This window comes from Homarus americanus, unplaced genomic scaffold (genome assembly GCF_018991925.1).
Source record: "Homarus americanus isolate GMGI-L3 unplaced genomic scaffold, GMGI_Hamer_2.0 scaffold41027, whole genome shotgun sequence".
Lineage (NCBI taxonomy): Eukaryota > Metazoa > Arthropoda > Malacostraca > Decapoda > Nephropidae > Homarus > Homarus americanus.
The window spans coordinates 6364176-6378370 of NW_024745073.1; the positions used below are offsets into that span (position 1 = coordinate 6364176).

The 14195-nt window shown below is 33.3% G+C and overlaps 2 protein-coding genes across 10 annotated transcripts in view; one reads left to right on the forward strand and one right to left on the reverse strand.

Moving 5' to 3' along the window:
- Positions 1 to 1571, reverse strand: part of LOC121878544 (pyruvate dehydrogenase phosphatase regulatory subunit, mitochondrial-like) — a 103276-nt gene extending 101705 nt beyond the window's left edge. For 5 of the 9 annotated variants that reach the window (XM_042384842.1, XM_042384844.1, XM_042384834.1 and 2 more), the window contains exon 1: positions 1364 to 1571. Coding sequence is in view for 1 of the 9 variants with exons in the window: in XM_042384846.1 (XP_042240780.1) it covers positions 1364 to 1375 (12 nt within the window). In the remaining 8 variants the exon portion in view is untranslated. Of the gene's footprint in view, positions 1 to 1320 lie in introns of all 9 variants that reach the window. The other 4 variants (XM_042384836.1, XM_042384846.1, XM_042384837.1 and 1 more) reach the window with 4 other exon arrangements.
- A 144-nt stretch (positions 1572 to 1715) lies between these two features.
- Positions 1716 to 5303, forward strand: LOC121878547 (NADH dehydrogenase [ubiquinone] 1 beta subcomplex subunit 9-like). The gene is made up of 3 exons (XM_042384850.1): positions 1716 to 1851; positions 2872 to 3014; positions 4891 to 5303. The coding sequence occupies exons 1-3, from the start codon at positions 1754 to 1756 to the stop codon at positions 5076 to 5078; spliced, it is 429 nt and encodes a 142-aa protein (XP_042240784.1). The 5' UTR covers positions 1716 to 1753; the 3' UTR covers positions 5079 to 5303.
- The last annotated feature ends 8892 nt before the right edge of the window (positions 5304 to 14195 follow it).

Consider the following 14195-nt stretch of genomic DNA (forward strand, 5'->3'; position numbering starts at 1 on the left):
GATGACTTATGTCACTTAATGCCTTTGAGATGTAATTTTTCTTTGTATCTCAATAAACTTATCAATCTCAGCTGGAGAAACCACATACAAGCCATTCACAGCATCCCTGGTCCTACCACTTCTAACTAAGGTATTATACTTTCGGACATGGCGCACCCCAAAGTTTTAAACTACTGAAACATTTCGGGGTAATTATATAGGACTAACCCTCGGGCGAAATTGATTGAAAAAAATTATAAAAACGCCGGGTTTTCATGGTTATATTGTAGTGGACACTGTTGTAGTTTGTGGAAATATGTTAAAAAAAAGGAGATTTTTAAAATAAATACTACTTAACATTTGTGGTTATGAAGAACAAACCTAACCAAACAAACCTACCTAACCTTACCTAACTTCCCCGGTATATTAAACAGAAAGAACTTACTATGACATGGTGAAATTTTAGGCATTTTCTGGACGCGAGATGATATGGCCGCATCGGCTCTATGCAGCCCGGCGGGTAAGTGCTTTATATTAACCCATTTCGGTTAGGTTAGGTTAGTTTAAGCTAGGCCTACCAGAGGTCCGGGGACGAAGCCCCCGAATCCATGACAAAACCCCAACGGACAAAATCCCCAGTGGACAAAATTCCATTATATGAAAAGTGGACAAAACCCCAACAGAAAAAAACCCAACCTAACCTAACCTAACTTAACATAACCTATGAGCAATGCCATCATATATATAATGTGTTGTCAATGTGTACAAGTCATGTCACTTTTTTCCTGTGACTTTATTTCCGTTCACCATTTTCATAAGTGGAGCATATATTGTAAGTGTCAATTCCCTACAAATGTAAAAGGGTTTTGTGGATTGTGGAGAGTGAAAGATAAAATGTATATATAAAGTGTGTTTGCAAAAATAAAAGTGTTTTATTTTATATTTTATATGAGACTGGGGTTTTGTCCACTTTTCATATAATGGGTTGGGGTTTTGTCCACATGGTTTTTTTTCCGTTGAGGTTTTGTCCGTATACCGGAGCCCCCAGCTAAGGGTAGGGTAAGGTTAGGTTAGGTTAGGTTAGGTTAGATGACTCGTTTTCTCCTCCACCCAAAAATCCCGTTTTCCCAGGTTTTCTCCCATTATTGCGAGGGGAGGGGGAGCAATTTCCGACAAAAATGAAGGTCAGATTCGTTTAAAACACGCCAAAATACACTGGAAAATATATTGGCCAACCCCTAGACTCATGTCCTAAAGTAAAAATTTACCGATTTGGGGAGGAATGTTGTGTGAACTACTATAAAAATACTGGTTTATTAATCACAAAGTGTAATCACTAACCTTGTTAAGCACTAAGTCCTTAGTTGTTGAAAGAGTACAGTACCTGTAATAACATTATAACGTCAACGACTCAACGACTTGACTTGTTCCAGTTGTTCTTTGACCTCAGGATCTCCTACATGACTGGCCGCCTCCAAGGCATAAATACTAAAACTGTTAATTGGTATTGTCACCTCTAACACCATATAACTTTACTCGGTGTACAGTAACAGTCGTCAGCTAGGTAGCTTGTGTTCGGTTGTTATAATTGTAAAGTTATGCACAAATGATGGAAAATAACACCATTACTCATTTTGATAGTAAATAATTATTAACCGAATTCTATCAAATAACTCTTTAAATGAATTTAAATGACACAAGTTTTATTAAAGTTACATATCCGGGGAAATGTGAAGTGAATGATTCCATGTGTAGATGATCGAACACTTCCAAGATGTCGTTCCTGCAGACGGAGGTGATCAGCCACACTCGGAGAGTTTGTTCTCTCTACAAAAGAGGGCTTAGAAATCTTGAAGCATGGTATGATAGACGGTAAGTTAGTTGCATTACGCGTTTCCTGAGTAATGCTGACTGATCGAGATAATAATAGATATCCTATACCGGAGGTCTCAGGGTATGTGCTCCTGCAAGGTGTCCGGTTTGTTACTGACGACACCTCTTTATGGTTAATTGTTAGCTTACCACTCAAACAGTAGGCTTTGGGTCCATGTTAAGATACCTCTATGTTAAATATTCGGAAAAGGATAACCACGGAACTGTAAATTCATTTCTGTATATGGAGTTAGCAAAAAAAAAAAAAAGTAGCATTTTCGTCGATAAATTATAATTGGTATAAACTATAGATGAAGAACACGGTTATCACTATAAATGGTAATGTCTGACAACAGCACTATAACCAGAAGGAGTTGTTCGATTTCGTTAATTTTTTCCACAGAGGTTCTTATCATTATGGTAAGTACTTAAGAGCCTGACTTAACCAACCAAAGAAACTTACCTAACTTCCTAACCTAAGCCATGCCTGCAAAGTTTTATTCAACACAATTTTAAATAGAATAAAGTTTAGACTTTACAATAAAAAGTGAGTTATCTGAGGAACTAAATGGATTTAGAAAGAAAGAGAAAGGGAACTAGAGAAGCTATATTTTTTCTGAGAATTTTGAGTGAAAGGGCTTTAGACCTGATAGTTGTAAATCATCACCAAAATTTATACTGTATTATCGTCAATACAAAAACAGGTGCCATTAATCAGATGGCAAAAAAAAAATATTAAATGGCCAGATTGTCTATGCTTGAAGTGTTGTTACAGAAATAGAGTAACCAGTATTTACTCCATATTAACTTTATTAGCTTAGTAGCCATTAATACCCAGTACCAGTAGTTGAGAACCTTGGTACTGTCTTGTACAGTATTTTAGTTGGTAGCTCCCAAATGTTTTCTAACCCATCTTATGCAAAAGAACATTTGATCTGTAAATTTATATTACAGCATACAGTAATTAGCATAGGTACTATACTGTACGTGTGCATTACTCTGTATTGTATTTACTTGCAGACCTATGTATCGATACCGTGCTGTACTGCTCAGAGCAAGATTTGATGAGAACAAGGATGTAAAGGACATGCGAGTAGCTCAACAGCTAATAGAAGGAGGGGAAAAGGAGCTCTTTAGCCTTCAACATTATCAGCCTCGTCAATGTAAGTGATCTTGTCTCTGCATGTATGGTACAGTATAGTACAGTATTTTAATGTTAAATGCTTGAGTCTACTTATCTTGGTTTTTGTATATTTAAATCAGGTTTGGGAAAAAATCAAATTTTTAATAAAAAAAAGAATTTTCTTTACCCAATTACAGTACAGTATTCATATTTCATTCTTTTATACAATAATGTCGGCCATTTTCTATGTAATATGTTCAAAGCCATTTATCTTATATATGTAATATGCATACTATATGAAAATAATTTTTTTTTTTACATTGGATATAATTTGGCTCAAATTTCTTTATGAAAGATTATTGTACACTTGATTGAAAACCTTATAATTTATTGAATTTGTATATAATAATGAAATTTAATAAAATTTATTTTAACTATACTGTTACTTAAAATAATTTTCATAGAATAAAAGCAACATGACCTTTTTGAAAATAATAAACATCATTGTTGAAAAAATGTACTGAGATCCAGAAACCTACATATAACATGATTATGAAATACTGTAACACATTGAATCCAAATTAGTTACATCTGTATGAACATAATATATTAATAAGAAAATAATACTTAAGATTTCCAGAATTAGGAAATAAATGCTTCTATATTTATGTAAAATAAATACTGTACAGTATTACATTTTGTTCATACAGTATTGGTGATACAGTAGAACTTATAGAAGACAAAGGCATTAGTAAAGTTCATAGTAACCAATTAAATACACACAATTCAGTGAGGCAAATAATAATGGTGAATAATACAGACTGAGCATGTAAGTAACATCTTCTAAGTCATACATGAACACATGATGATGGCAAAACGAGTAAATTTACCCAGCTGATATTCCTCTCTGGGTGATGGCTGTGGGAAGAGTTGCCAACTAGCAGTCATGTTAAAAACAAGCATTAGTAGAGCCTTAGTAACCACTTAAATGCATCTAATTTAGTGAGGTAGTAATGATGAATAAAGCAGGCTGAGTACAAAAATAACTTCATCAGTCATACATGAACATAAAGAATGGCAAAAAAGTAAATGTGTTGTGACTTTGTGTATCTGTATGTTATAGATTTTTAGATGATAAATAGTAATGGACAGTACACAAAATAGTGTAAAATATCTCTTTAATTTTTTAGATTGCTTTATTTTAAATTAAAATAATTTTGATTACATGGTATAACCAATGAATTTTTCTCTGATTAAAATCACTTGATTTAAATACGGTAGTTTCATTTTAATCATGCCAACCCAAGTTTTAAGCTTGGCTATTAATGGGCAAAGTTGAGGGTGGATGAATTAAATTAAAAACTGGGTCCCCAGAGAGATAGAAAACCTTGGAGGATTTGTAAAAACCAGCATGAGAATGTTCAGAGTGGAGGACTGTGGTCACCAACCCTCAAATATGAGGCCGGTACTCTTGATTAACGCAAAAGAAATCGGTCAAGCAATGCTTCGGTAAAAATACTGTAAAAATAAAATTAGACAAGTCTTGGCTAATAACTTTTCTGAAGCCACAAGTTTTGTTGATTAATTGATTTGGTGAAAGATTGCAAGAAACTTTATCCTAGCCTATTACTGTACAACCAATAAAAAATTCTTGTTCACCAGTACTCTTTTAATGTTTTAACCCATAATTTTCTAACATTCAAATTTCTGTGTTGGAATTGTGACGGCTCACCTGAAGAATCTCCATTCACCTTATTTCACCTAAAGACTAGCTACCCTAACTGTAACCTAATGTAACATCCTATCCTAATCTAACCTGACCTGTAGGTTCAAAATTTGTCATATCATTTTAATTGAACAATTTGGGTTGCTCTCCTGTATCATTGAAATGCAAAAACAGATTATTTCTCTTACAGTCCCTCTATCTCCTGGTGGTGTGTCACATGGACGTGTGGTGGATGCTCCTGACTGGGTCTTGGACTATTGGCATCCAATGGAAAAGGCAGCATATCCTGAATATTTTGCCAGACGAGAGCAGCGCAAGAAAGAGTATGTGGAATGGTGGGAGAAGACCTATGGCAAACCATTTGAACATTCACATTAATGACAGTACATTTGTGAACAGCTAAATATATGTGTAAATAGATGTGGATCTAGAAATAAATGTCATATCTTTTTTAATGGTAACACAAAAACCATTTTTACTTCATGATTTGACTGAAAATATGTACAGGAAAGTATAAAGTAAAAACAGTACTATAGCTTCATTTCCTTAAAATAGATTCTTCAAAAATTTTAATGGTAGACTTAAATAAAAGTAAGTTATTGTTGTGCCGTTTTATTTTAAAACTAACACCAGAAAATTATAACCAAGTTTTTGTTGTTAGCTGTTCAGTGCAGTAATAGCAAATTTTATTTTGGTTGGGCTATGCCATCCTTGGTACACATGTGAATGTGGGTTACTTTAAGTAGGGGACTGGTCTTATATAAATTGCCTTCAACTCTTTCATCAACATCCTAACCACATTTCTGTCTTTTTCCTCAATCTCATTAACACCTTCTAGGGGGCTAAGTCATGTGTCTAAATCTTCATTAAATAACACTTGTCTTACTAAAGTTATCACAACCCTTCAGTCCCCACTGCTCTGATAAAGCTCGTCAGTCTTAAAGTTGTTGTTTCCTCTGACTATTGTTTAGAATATGTCCATTAAATCTATATTGAAGTGAGGAGCTTCATCCTCAGTTAGACATCTTAAAGTATGAGAATAAAGTTTCTTCATATCTAGACTAGTTCTGGTGAGTACCTACTGATGCTTAGTTCTTTGTTTTATGAGGCACATGCTTCCAAGTGAAAGGTGTGGCAGCTGTGTGAATACAGCACACACATGTCTTGAAGGTAACTGGTTTTATCCCAAAGTAGTCCTAATCTACCCAACTGTAAATGGGTACCCAACTTCCCAATAAGGGAAGGGAATACAGCTACGATCTTCATAAACCAAATGATTAGTAGACGGTGTGTTGTATCCACTTTGTCTCAAACCAGTAGTCATGCCAGTGGGACTCACTTTCTAGTTGGGCTGAATTTGATTGGTTCTCTTGGCATATGAGCATCATTTTCCCATAAAGCTGAATTAGTACTCATTGAATGATCTGTAGGCAACAAAAGTTGAGGGTTGGAAGACTGCAGCTGCTAGGTGTCAGTTGAGCACATAGATTTTTACGAGTGTGCTGTACCTGGTCTTTAAAGCACTGACCAGACCAGTGCTGTTTTGCTTTGCTAACTCTGGTACTCTAAAGTAACTGATTAGCAACAATTGACACTGATCGAACAGAACAGCTGTTCTCGTGCAGAAATCTTGACAAGTCATTTTTTCCACTCGTGTGAATGGCCAGTTTCTGACATCAATCTGAATTTTCCTAATTCATTCCATGTACAGTCACCCAAATAAATCCTGTCGCCTCTCATCCTGAACCACGTACCCAGAGATTCAGACTCGTGAACCCAAAGGAGTAGACATACATTATTCTGTCCATAAATGCTTTGGATTCAAGAGTATGAATCTCGGGGTTCATGGTTCAGGATGAGAGGTGACAGGACTTTTTTGGGTGACTGTACATGTTTTTTACATTCATTATGAGTCGCTTTTTCATGGGAGAGACTACTCCCACTCTGTTCCCCCTTCCCTTTTTCAGTGTGTTAACTATGGCACACATCAAAAATATTTATTCACTTTGTTTTTGACCATATACATAATAATTTAAAAATTTTCTTGCACATTCTGAATGAAAGGTTGTGTGCATGTAACAATAAAAAAAAAAAAATTGCTTATGGCTACCTGAAATTGAGTTGAAATAATTGCACGCAGTGCTAACTACCTCCTTTGTAAAAAAATAATTCCTCGTTTTTTTTTTTACCTTTTTATTTTTTGCACATTCTGTGTGTGTGTGTGTGACGTAATAGAGTAAAAAATAAAAATTATGTATGTCGACCCAAAAGTACTAGTAGAAAATTAACCTCCCAGTGCTAACTCTGGCATCCTTCTCTCTCATGCACTGGTTCCATGAACATCTCCCAGGCATTCACCGGTAAAGTTAAAGTTGGTGCTGTAAGTGGTTACTGTATACAGTATACTGTACTGTATTGAGTCCCCAATCACCTTTTGACACCTACCACAAGCTTAAATTATCTTCATCCTTCTCCTGCAGTAATGGTAAGCATTAATTTTTGTGCAAGTGCAGCAGTCCCTTATCCATTTTACTGTCTTGATGCATGAAACTAGGTTGCCGACACCTCAATAGTATTAACATAATAGTTTTGTGAGGCTGAAGAGCTCAACATAATTTTATTTGATTGAAAAAAAAAAAAAAATGTGTTTTGGGGATTTATTTTCTTTAAACTTTGGTACAAATATGTAGCAAAATACAACAGTTATGTAGTGATACACAAATTGTAATGGTATATCAACATGCTACATAATCTAAATTAAATGTGACTAACTCTTTCTCAAACTAATATTGTACAAGTTTCAGATCATGCCTGGCATTATTTCAAGGAATAACAACATAAATTATATTATCATACATTTTTTTTCTGTTGACACCACTTGTAAAACAGACTTTTGCATCATTCATAATTTAATGCTAAAGTTTAACATCAATATTCCACTATAATAACTTATACAGAACAGCTCTAACCTTATTATGTTGAGAACAATGTTTACATTTTAGAATATGTCACTGCTCAGTGACAATCCTTGCCAAATTTTTTTTCTACATCATATAACTTTCAACATTTCAAAACTTCCCACTTTGAATATCTTCAGTCTCCAGCAAGAGGACACCTAGGTGATAAGTTTGATAAAAAAAAAATGTCTGCTCTCCCTGTGCCAACTGTTCTTCGTAAAAAATTATCATTGGTATAATTTATACCGGAGGAGACTTAAGATGTGGTCCAAGAGGACTATATTTTTGAAATTAACTCATTGCATAGTGAAAATCCCAACTCCTTTAAATGAAATATTTTAAACAACTGATATTACAGTACATGGGAGGGAGTGACCATTGCAATTACCAGTCTTCATTAAATCGGCAAAAATATATGTTATTATTAGGGCCCGGATAGTTATGCATTTGCATATTTCATATGCAAATGCATATTTTGCGTGATTTCTATGATAAGTGCATATTACCTAGATAACTGCATATAAATGCATATTTTGGTAAAATATTCATCTGGCAGTATCTCTTTGTTGCCACTGAATGAGCACACGTGGTACTGGGAGGTGAGGTGAGGTGTGGTTAGGTGAAGTGAGGTGAGGTCACGTCGCTTTAATCTGTCGTTTCCACACCTGGTTCATGACTCATTGGACTAGTGAGTTAGTCAGTCAGGAGCAGTGCTGCTGTGTGGAGCTACTCTCTTCTGCTGCTCGTGAAAATGCCGAAAGTACAAAGAAACCAAAATGAAGTGCTGAGATCATATGTAAAGGAATTTGATGCATTTACTACTGATGGAAGTGTACTGTTTTGTAAATATTGTGAAGCACCAGTGACAGCGAGCAAGAAATTTCAAGTCCAACAACACCTTAAAACAAGCAAGCACATCCGACTCGAAGCTGTTAAGTCCAATAGTGCACAAAAAGAGCAACAACTACTTCTTGCATGTTCCAGTAAGTCAGTCTATAATGTAAATACATGTTCATATATATTTTTTGAAGCACTTTCACATATATATGTTAAATACATTACGTATATTGCTTAATAAACATTAACATTAGTTTATATTAACTATTTTGTTTCCGTATAACCTGCATTCTTGGCTTTATAAGTGACATTTTTAGTGCATATAAATGCATATTTCCCCTGGTTTTTAGTGCATATTTGCATGCATATTTCATGGTTTTTTAGTGCATAACTATCCGGGCCCTAGTTATTATAAATATATCAAAACAGCTTTTTCATTAGAAATTTTCACTATAATTAGGGCCTCGAGTAAAAAATTTACCACAAAATCCATTTGTGGTCATAAAAGTCATTAGTGGCATGTTGGAATTCATACTTAAACATACGTTAATTTATGCAAAATTAGAGCAGTTCATAAATATTAATCACTAAGTAGAGATATACTATACCACACATTATATAAATATATAAGCATTATTATACCTATAACTGCCATATTTTAACCCAGATCCTGACTAGGTAAGTTTACCTCCATGCATAAATAATCCAGTCCAATCTGTGTCCAGCATATATCAAAAGGTTAGTGTGGGTCATGGCTTTAAGAAAAGGATCACCAAATGTGTACCACGATCATTCAAGAGTTATTCCCAGGGGTTAATGTGGCACAATGTTTTTGTTTTGTTTTTTTAAGCCTCCTCAAGTAAAAGAAGCACATGTAATTATTATCTCTGGGAAAAAATCACTGTTGTCATGTCAACTATATACAGTACCTTCAAAGTAACCCCTGAATATAGTAAAAAAAAATCTGGTTTAGGGGAGATGTAAATCTCTCTAACCTGAATGAATTTTGTACATTGCTATTATTATTTCCCTGCTGAAACCATTAAATAACGTGCAAAACACTAGGCACTGCTTACAGCTGCCTCCTTGACATTAATTCTGACTATACCTGGACACAAATTCTTTACAACTATTCCTGGCTGATTCCTTTGTATTGCAACAATGAAAAACAATAGATAAAGCTCACAGTTTGGTTTACACACTTAAGAAAAAATAATTTTCCATACATATGAACAATGGCTGATAAATCACAGAGTTACAAAGAGAAGAAATGTACAGTACAGTACTAGGTGCATTACAGTTAGAAAACTGGGTCAAAGCAAGCAAAGTAGGGGGAGGATAGAGGACTTGTTGAGCTGACATTTTTATGTGGTTGTGGAGCACATGATAAGGTAGTACCGAGATGTTGCAGTTGAAAGACTGGTAGAAAGGCTCTATAAATCTGAGGTGGATGGTAAAAGGGTATGAAGACTAAGGAGATGGAAGGATGGGATGAAGGGGGTAAAAGAACCAAAGATAGACATTCCAAGAAGTAGAAAAAACATGTGTGACACTGCCAAATGGTGGGTTATGGGGATATCACAGCAGTTAATGACAGGATGAATGAAAATGAATGGAGCCTATTTCTACTCTTGATTCCATCCACTGCATTGTACGCACAGCAACAAAAATTTGACTTCTTGTTTTCCTATTTCGTGAAAATAAGCAAAGACAAAAGTAGGGGAAAAATTTTTAGCTCTATTTAAAATCTTATGAATCTTGAAAGGTTAATTAAGAAAATTTCCAGTAGTTATGGCACGTTAAGTAATATGAAGACCAGTTTATAAAGGTCATGATAATATACCCAAATCATAAATTGAATATTGAAGGCAATATCAATGGACTCTTACAATAAATCAGGGTTGGAAAAAATCATGATAAAAAAACATGTTATTTAAATTGATTTTTATGTTTTCATCATTTACCGATATATGAAAATATGATATTCTCCCCATCTAAGGCTTATTGAGGGCCAAATGAAAAAAAAAAAATTGGTAAACAATTTTAAGACAGGTACTGTATCCATGTAACTTGGCATAAAACTCATAAATTATAACACTTGATTACAGACTACTGGTACCTCAATTAACCACAATTAATCAGACATAATTAGCCATGTGAACTTGAAATAAATCTGGTTCAATCTTGTCTCTGCAGTAAAATTTGTGTGAGAAATAATTACCGTTTAATTTCTTGGTAAGATGAACAAAAAGCAAGCCTTATAAATATTAACTCTCCTTATAAGTGATTTACATGTAATATTTTCTTTTGATTACTGTTATGTATGAAACCAAATTTGAAAGATATTAAGAATTTTATGATTTGGAATTTGGGATAGCGTGCAGTCGTGTTCTGGCTTGGTAGAAGTTAACTCTTGTAGGCACTTTTATTACTTATTATACCGGGTAGTTATTTTTACATTATATCAGATGTTTTTAACACTATTGATGCACCATATATGAATACATTCAGACTTAGTATAAAACAGTATATGATGCAGACGACATATTTATGAAACAAATAATGTAAACGAACTGTATACTGTAATGAAAATTTCTTCCTTTATTTGTTAGCAACGTATATGTGATATGATATACAGTATATCAGTACAATGTGTAATAAAGACCCCCGCCTGTGGGCGCTGCTTGCTTGAACACAGGTGCCCAAGGAGGTGGGAAACATAAACACAGTTGACAATTGTTGTTTGTGGGAATATTATTTCATTCACTCTAGTAATGATACAATGTTTCTTATTATGTTATCATAGGTAAATGCATGGTTTATATACGGTAATTTGTTTATCACTACATTAGTACTGTATTTTGGGTGTTTCTTATATCATTTACTATCGGCTTTTCCAGACAGGTGGTCCCCCCTTTTAGTCCAGATCTTCGAGGGTTCTATATATATATATATATATATATATATATATATATATATATATATATATATATATATATATATATATATATATATATATATATATATATATATATATATATATATATATATATATATATATATATATATATATATATATATATATATATATATATATATATATATATATATATATATATATATATATATTACTGTACAGTGAACCCTCGCTTTACGCGGTCAATTGAACCCACGGCGGCCCGAGTAAAGTGAACAACATAACATGGGATTAATTAAATAGAGACCGGGCCGACCATCAAACTCCACTTTTTCAGACACAATACCTACGTTGTAGTAAAGATAACGTCTTAATTTTATGATGGTATGCACACACAATTAATAATTAAGAGAAATATCAATAATATTAGGTTTTTTAGCACTTACATTAGTAGAAAAGATGGCTGGGCACACGAGGATGGGGGGTTGGTTCCGAGGCAGAGGGCAGATTATTGGCCCTCACCTGTATCACTTGTATCACTATCCACCACAGAGGCTTGCAGGGCCTCTTTGTCAAACCCCTCAAAGTTCATATCCTCACTATCACTGACTTGGGCCGGCTGTGGTGGGTGGCAGGTGAAGAACTCGGTAATGTTTTGATGACTGGGCAACCTTGTGCGCACCCTGCCCGCGCTGCTCTCTGCGTAAAAGAGTACATGCACCGCGTAAAGTGAGCATTGCGGGTCTGGCAGGGTACCGCGTAAACGTGGAAACGAGTAAAAAAAAAAAACGGGTAAAGCGGGGTAATACTGTATATGTTTAAATCATGATTTTTTTATTCATTGAAATCGATTTAAATCATAACAGCACTGCAATAAACATTTATCATTAAAAAAGCTCTGAAATTTACAAAGTTGCACACCAAAGAAAATAACATACTGCATACATTTCATGCAATTACCAGTATCAGCCAAGGTCTAAAACAAATTAATACTTGGTAGAGTACAAAGACCATAACTTCCATCTTCTTTCACAGATTAGTTCTATCACAGGTATTATATAATCAATTACTTGTACTCTGAAACACTATTCCCAGTCTTCCCTTGTCTTTTAACCTACAATGGCTACAAGCATTAGAATTATATGAAAATATAGTTACTATCTGTTAAAACTTTTTTTTTCTAGAAATTCAGTACTTATAAAACTTAACTTATAGATGGTATAAACAGTGATAATCTTAGGTTAATTTTCTTTATAGACTGGCAACAGATAATCCTGTCTGTTCTACCATGTATGCTGCAGGTAATCATTATCTGTATACCTTTCTATTTAATTTAGATGGTTAGAATATACATTAACTTTATGCCACAGTTCTTAATCTCATACTACTGAAAAGTCAATGTTAGTGATGAGCACAATACTGTACAGTACTTATGATCTACCCTTGAAATAATCTTGATATGGAAAATATTGCTTCAATATTTAATAACTTCACCAGAATATACACTAAGGTATATATATATATATATATATATACTCCCCGACTTACGACGGGGTTAGGGACCGACATCCAGGTCGTAAGTCGAAATGGTCGTAAGTCGGAAATCCTTAAATAACACATAGAAAATCCAAAATTTGGGTCTCTTTTTCTTCTCAGCACCACAAAACACTCACTTTTAAGCTTGCCAGCCATTTTAAAGTGAATTACAGATGAAAATTTTGTCTGTGTATTGACTTTGGGACTCAAAAATACATTTGACCACATTTTGGTACGTCTGAGGCAGGTCGTAAGTGCGGGTGGACGTAAGTCGAGTAGGTCGTAAGTCTAAAAAAAAAAAAATATAAATATATATATATATATATATATATATATATATATATATATATATATATATATATATATATATATATATATATATATATATATATATATATATATATATATATATATATATATATATATATATATATATATATATATATATATGCAAGGAATATCACTATATATAATATAGAATATGAATTATGTAATATATAATATTATATATATATATATATATGTATATATATATATATATATATATATATATATATATATATATATATATATATATATATATATATATATATATATATATATATATATATATATATATATATATATATATATATATATATATATATAATCTCATACTTTATATCTTTTTCATGGAATCCAATAAATAAAATCCTATCTTAAGCATAACACTTAAAAGATGATTTATATCACTGAGGTACTTTACTCTATCATTTTTTCATATCAAATAGAAGTAAAAAATATTACACAAAATAAAATATTGTATACAGTACAGTACTGTACCTACTGTATAGTTAGAGAATTTACTATACCACCAACTCCTTCACCAAACTTGTCCTGTTCAGTCCTTTAAAGTTAACTTAGTGAATTATGATGTGTGCTAAAAGCTTGGGATAAACTGTGGGCTTGTAATTCATCCAAATTCTGGTAACTACAGATGCAAACCTAGATTACAGTACAGTATTAGCAATCTTTAAAAGCCTATAACCATGGGATTTTTAAATGTATTGTTACTGAATTTGTTCAAGAACCAAAGATAATACTTGATCAAAGCTACCAATGTCTGTCAATAAGGAGGAGGAATTTAGGTTGCCACAAATTACAGGATCCCCATAAAATATTTAACATACCCCGGTATTTTAAAAATAAAATAACCTTAAGACCATTATAGATAGAACACACAAGTTTTAACATACACAACAAACAACT

Coding starts and splice junctions, on each gene's coding strand:
- LOC121878547 (XM_042384850.1), top strand. CDS start 1,754: ATGTCGTTCCTGCAGACGGAGGTGATCAGCCACACTCGGAGAGTTTGT. Junction 1,852..2,871: donor GAAGCATGGTATGATAGACG/GTAAGTTAGTTG, acceptor ATTTACTTGCAG/ACCTATGTATCGATACCGTG. Junction 3,015..4,890: donor ACATTATCAGCCTCGTCAAT/GTAAGTGATCTT, acceptor TTTCTCTTACAG/TCCCTCTATCTCCTGGTGGT.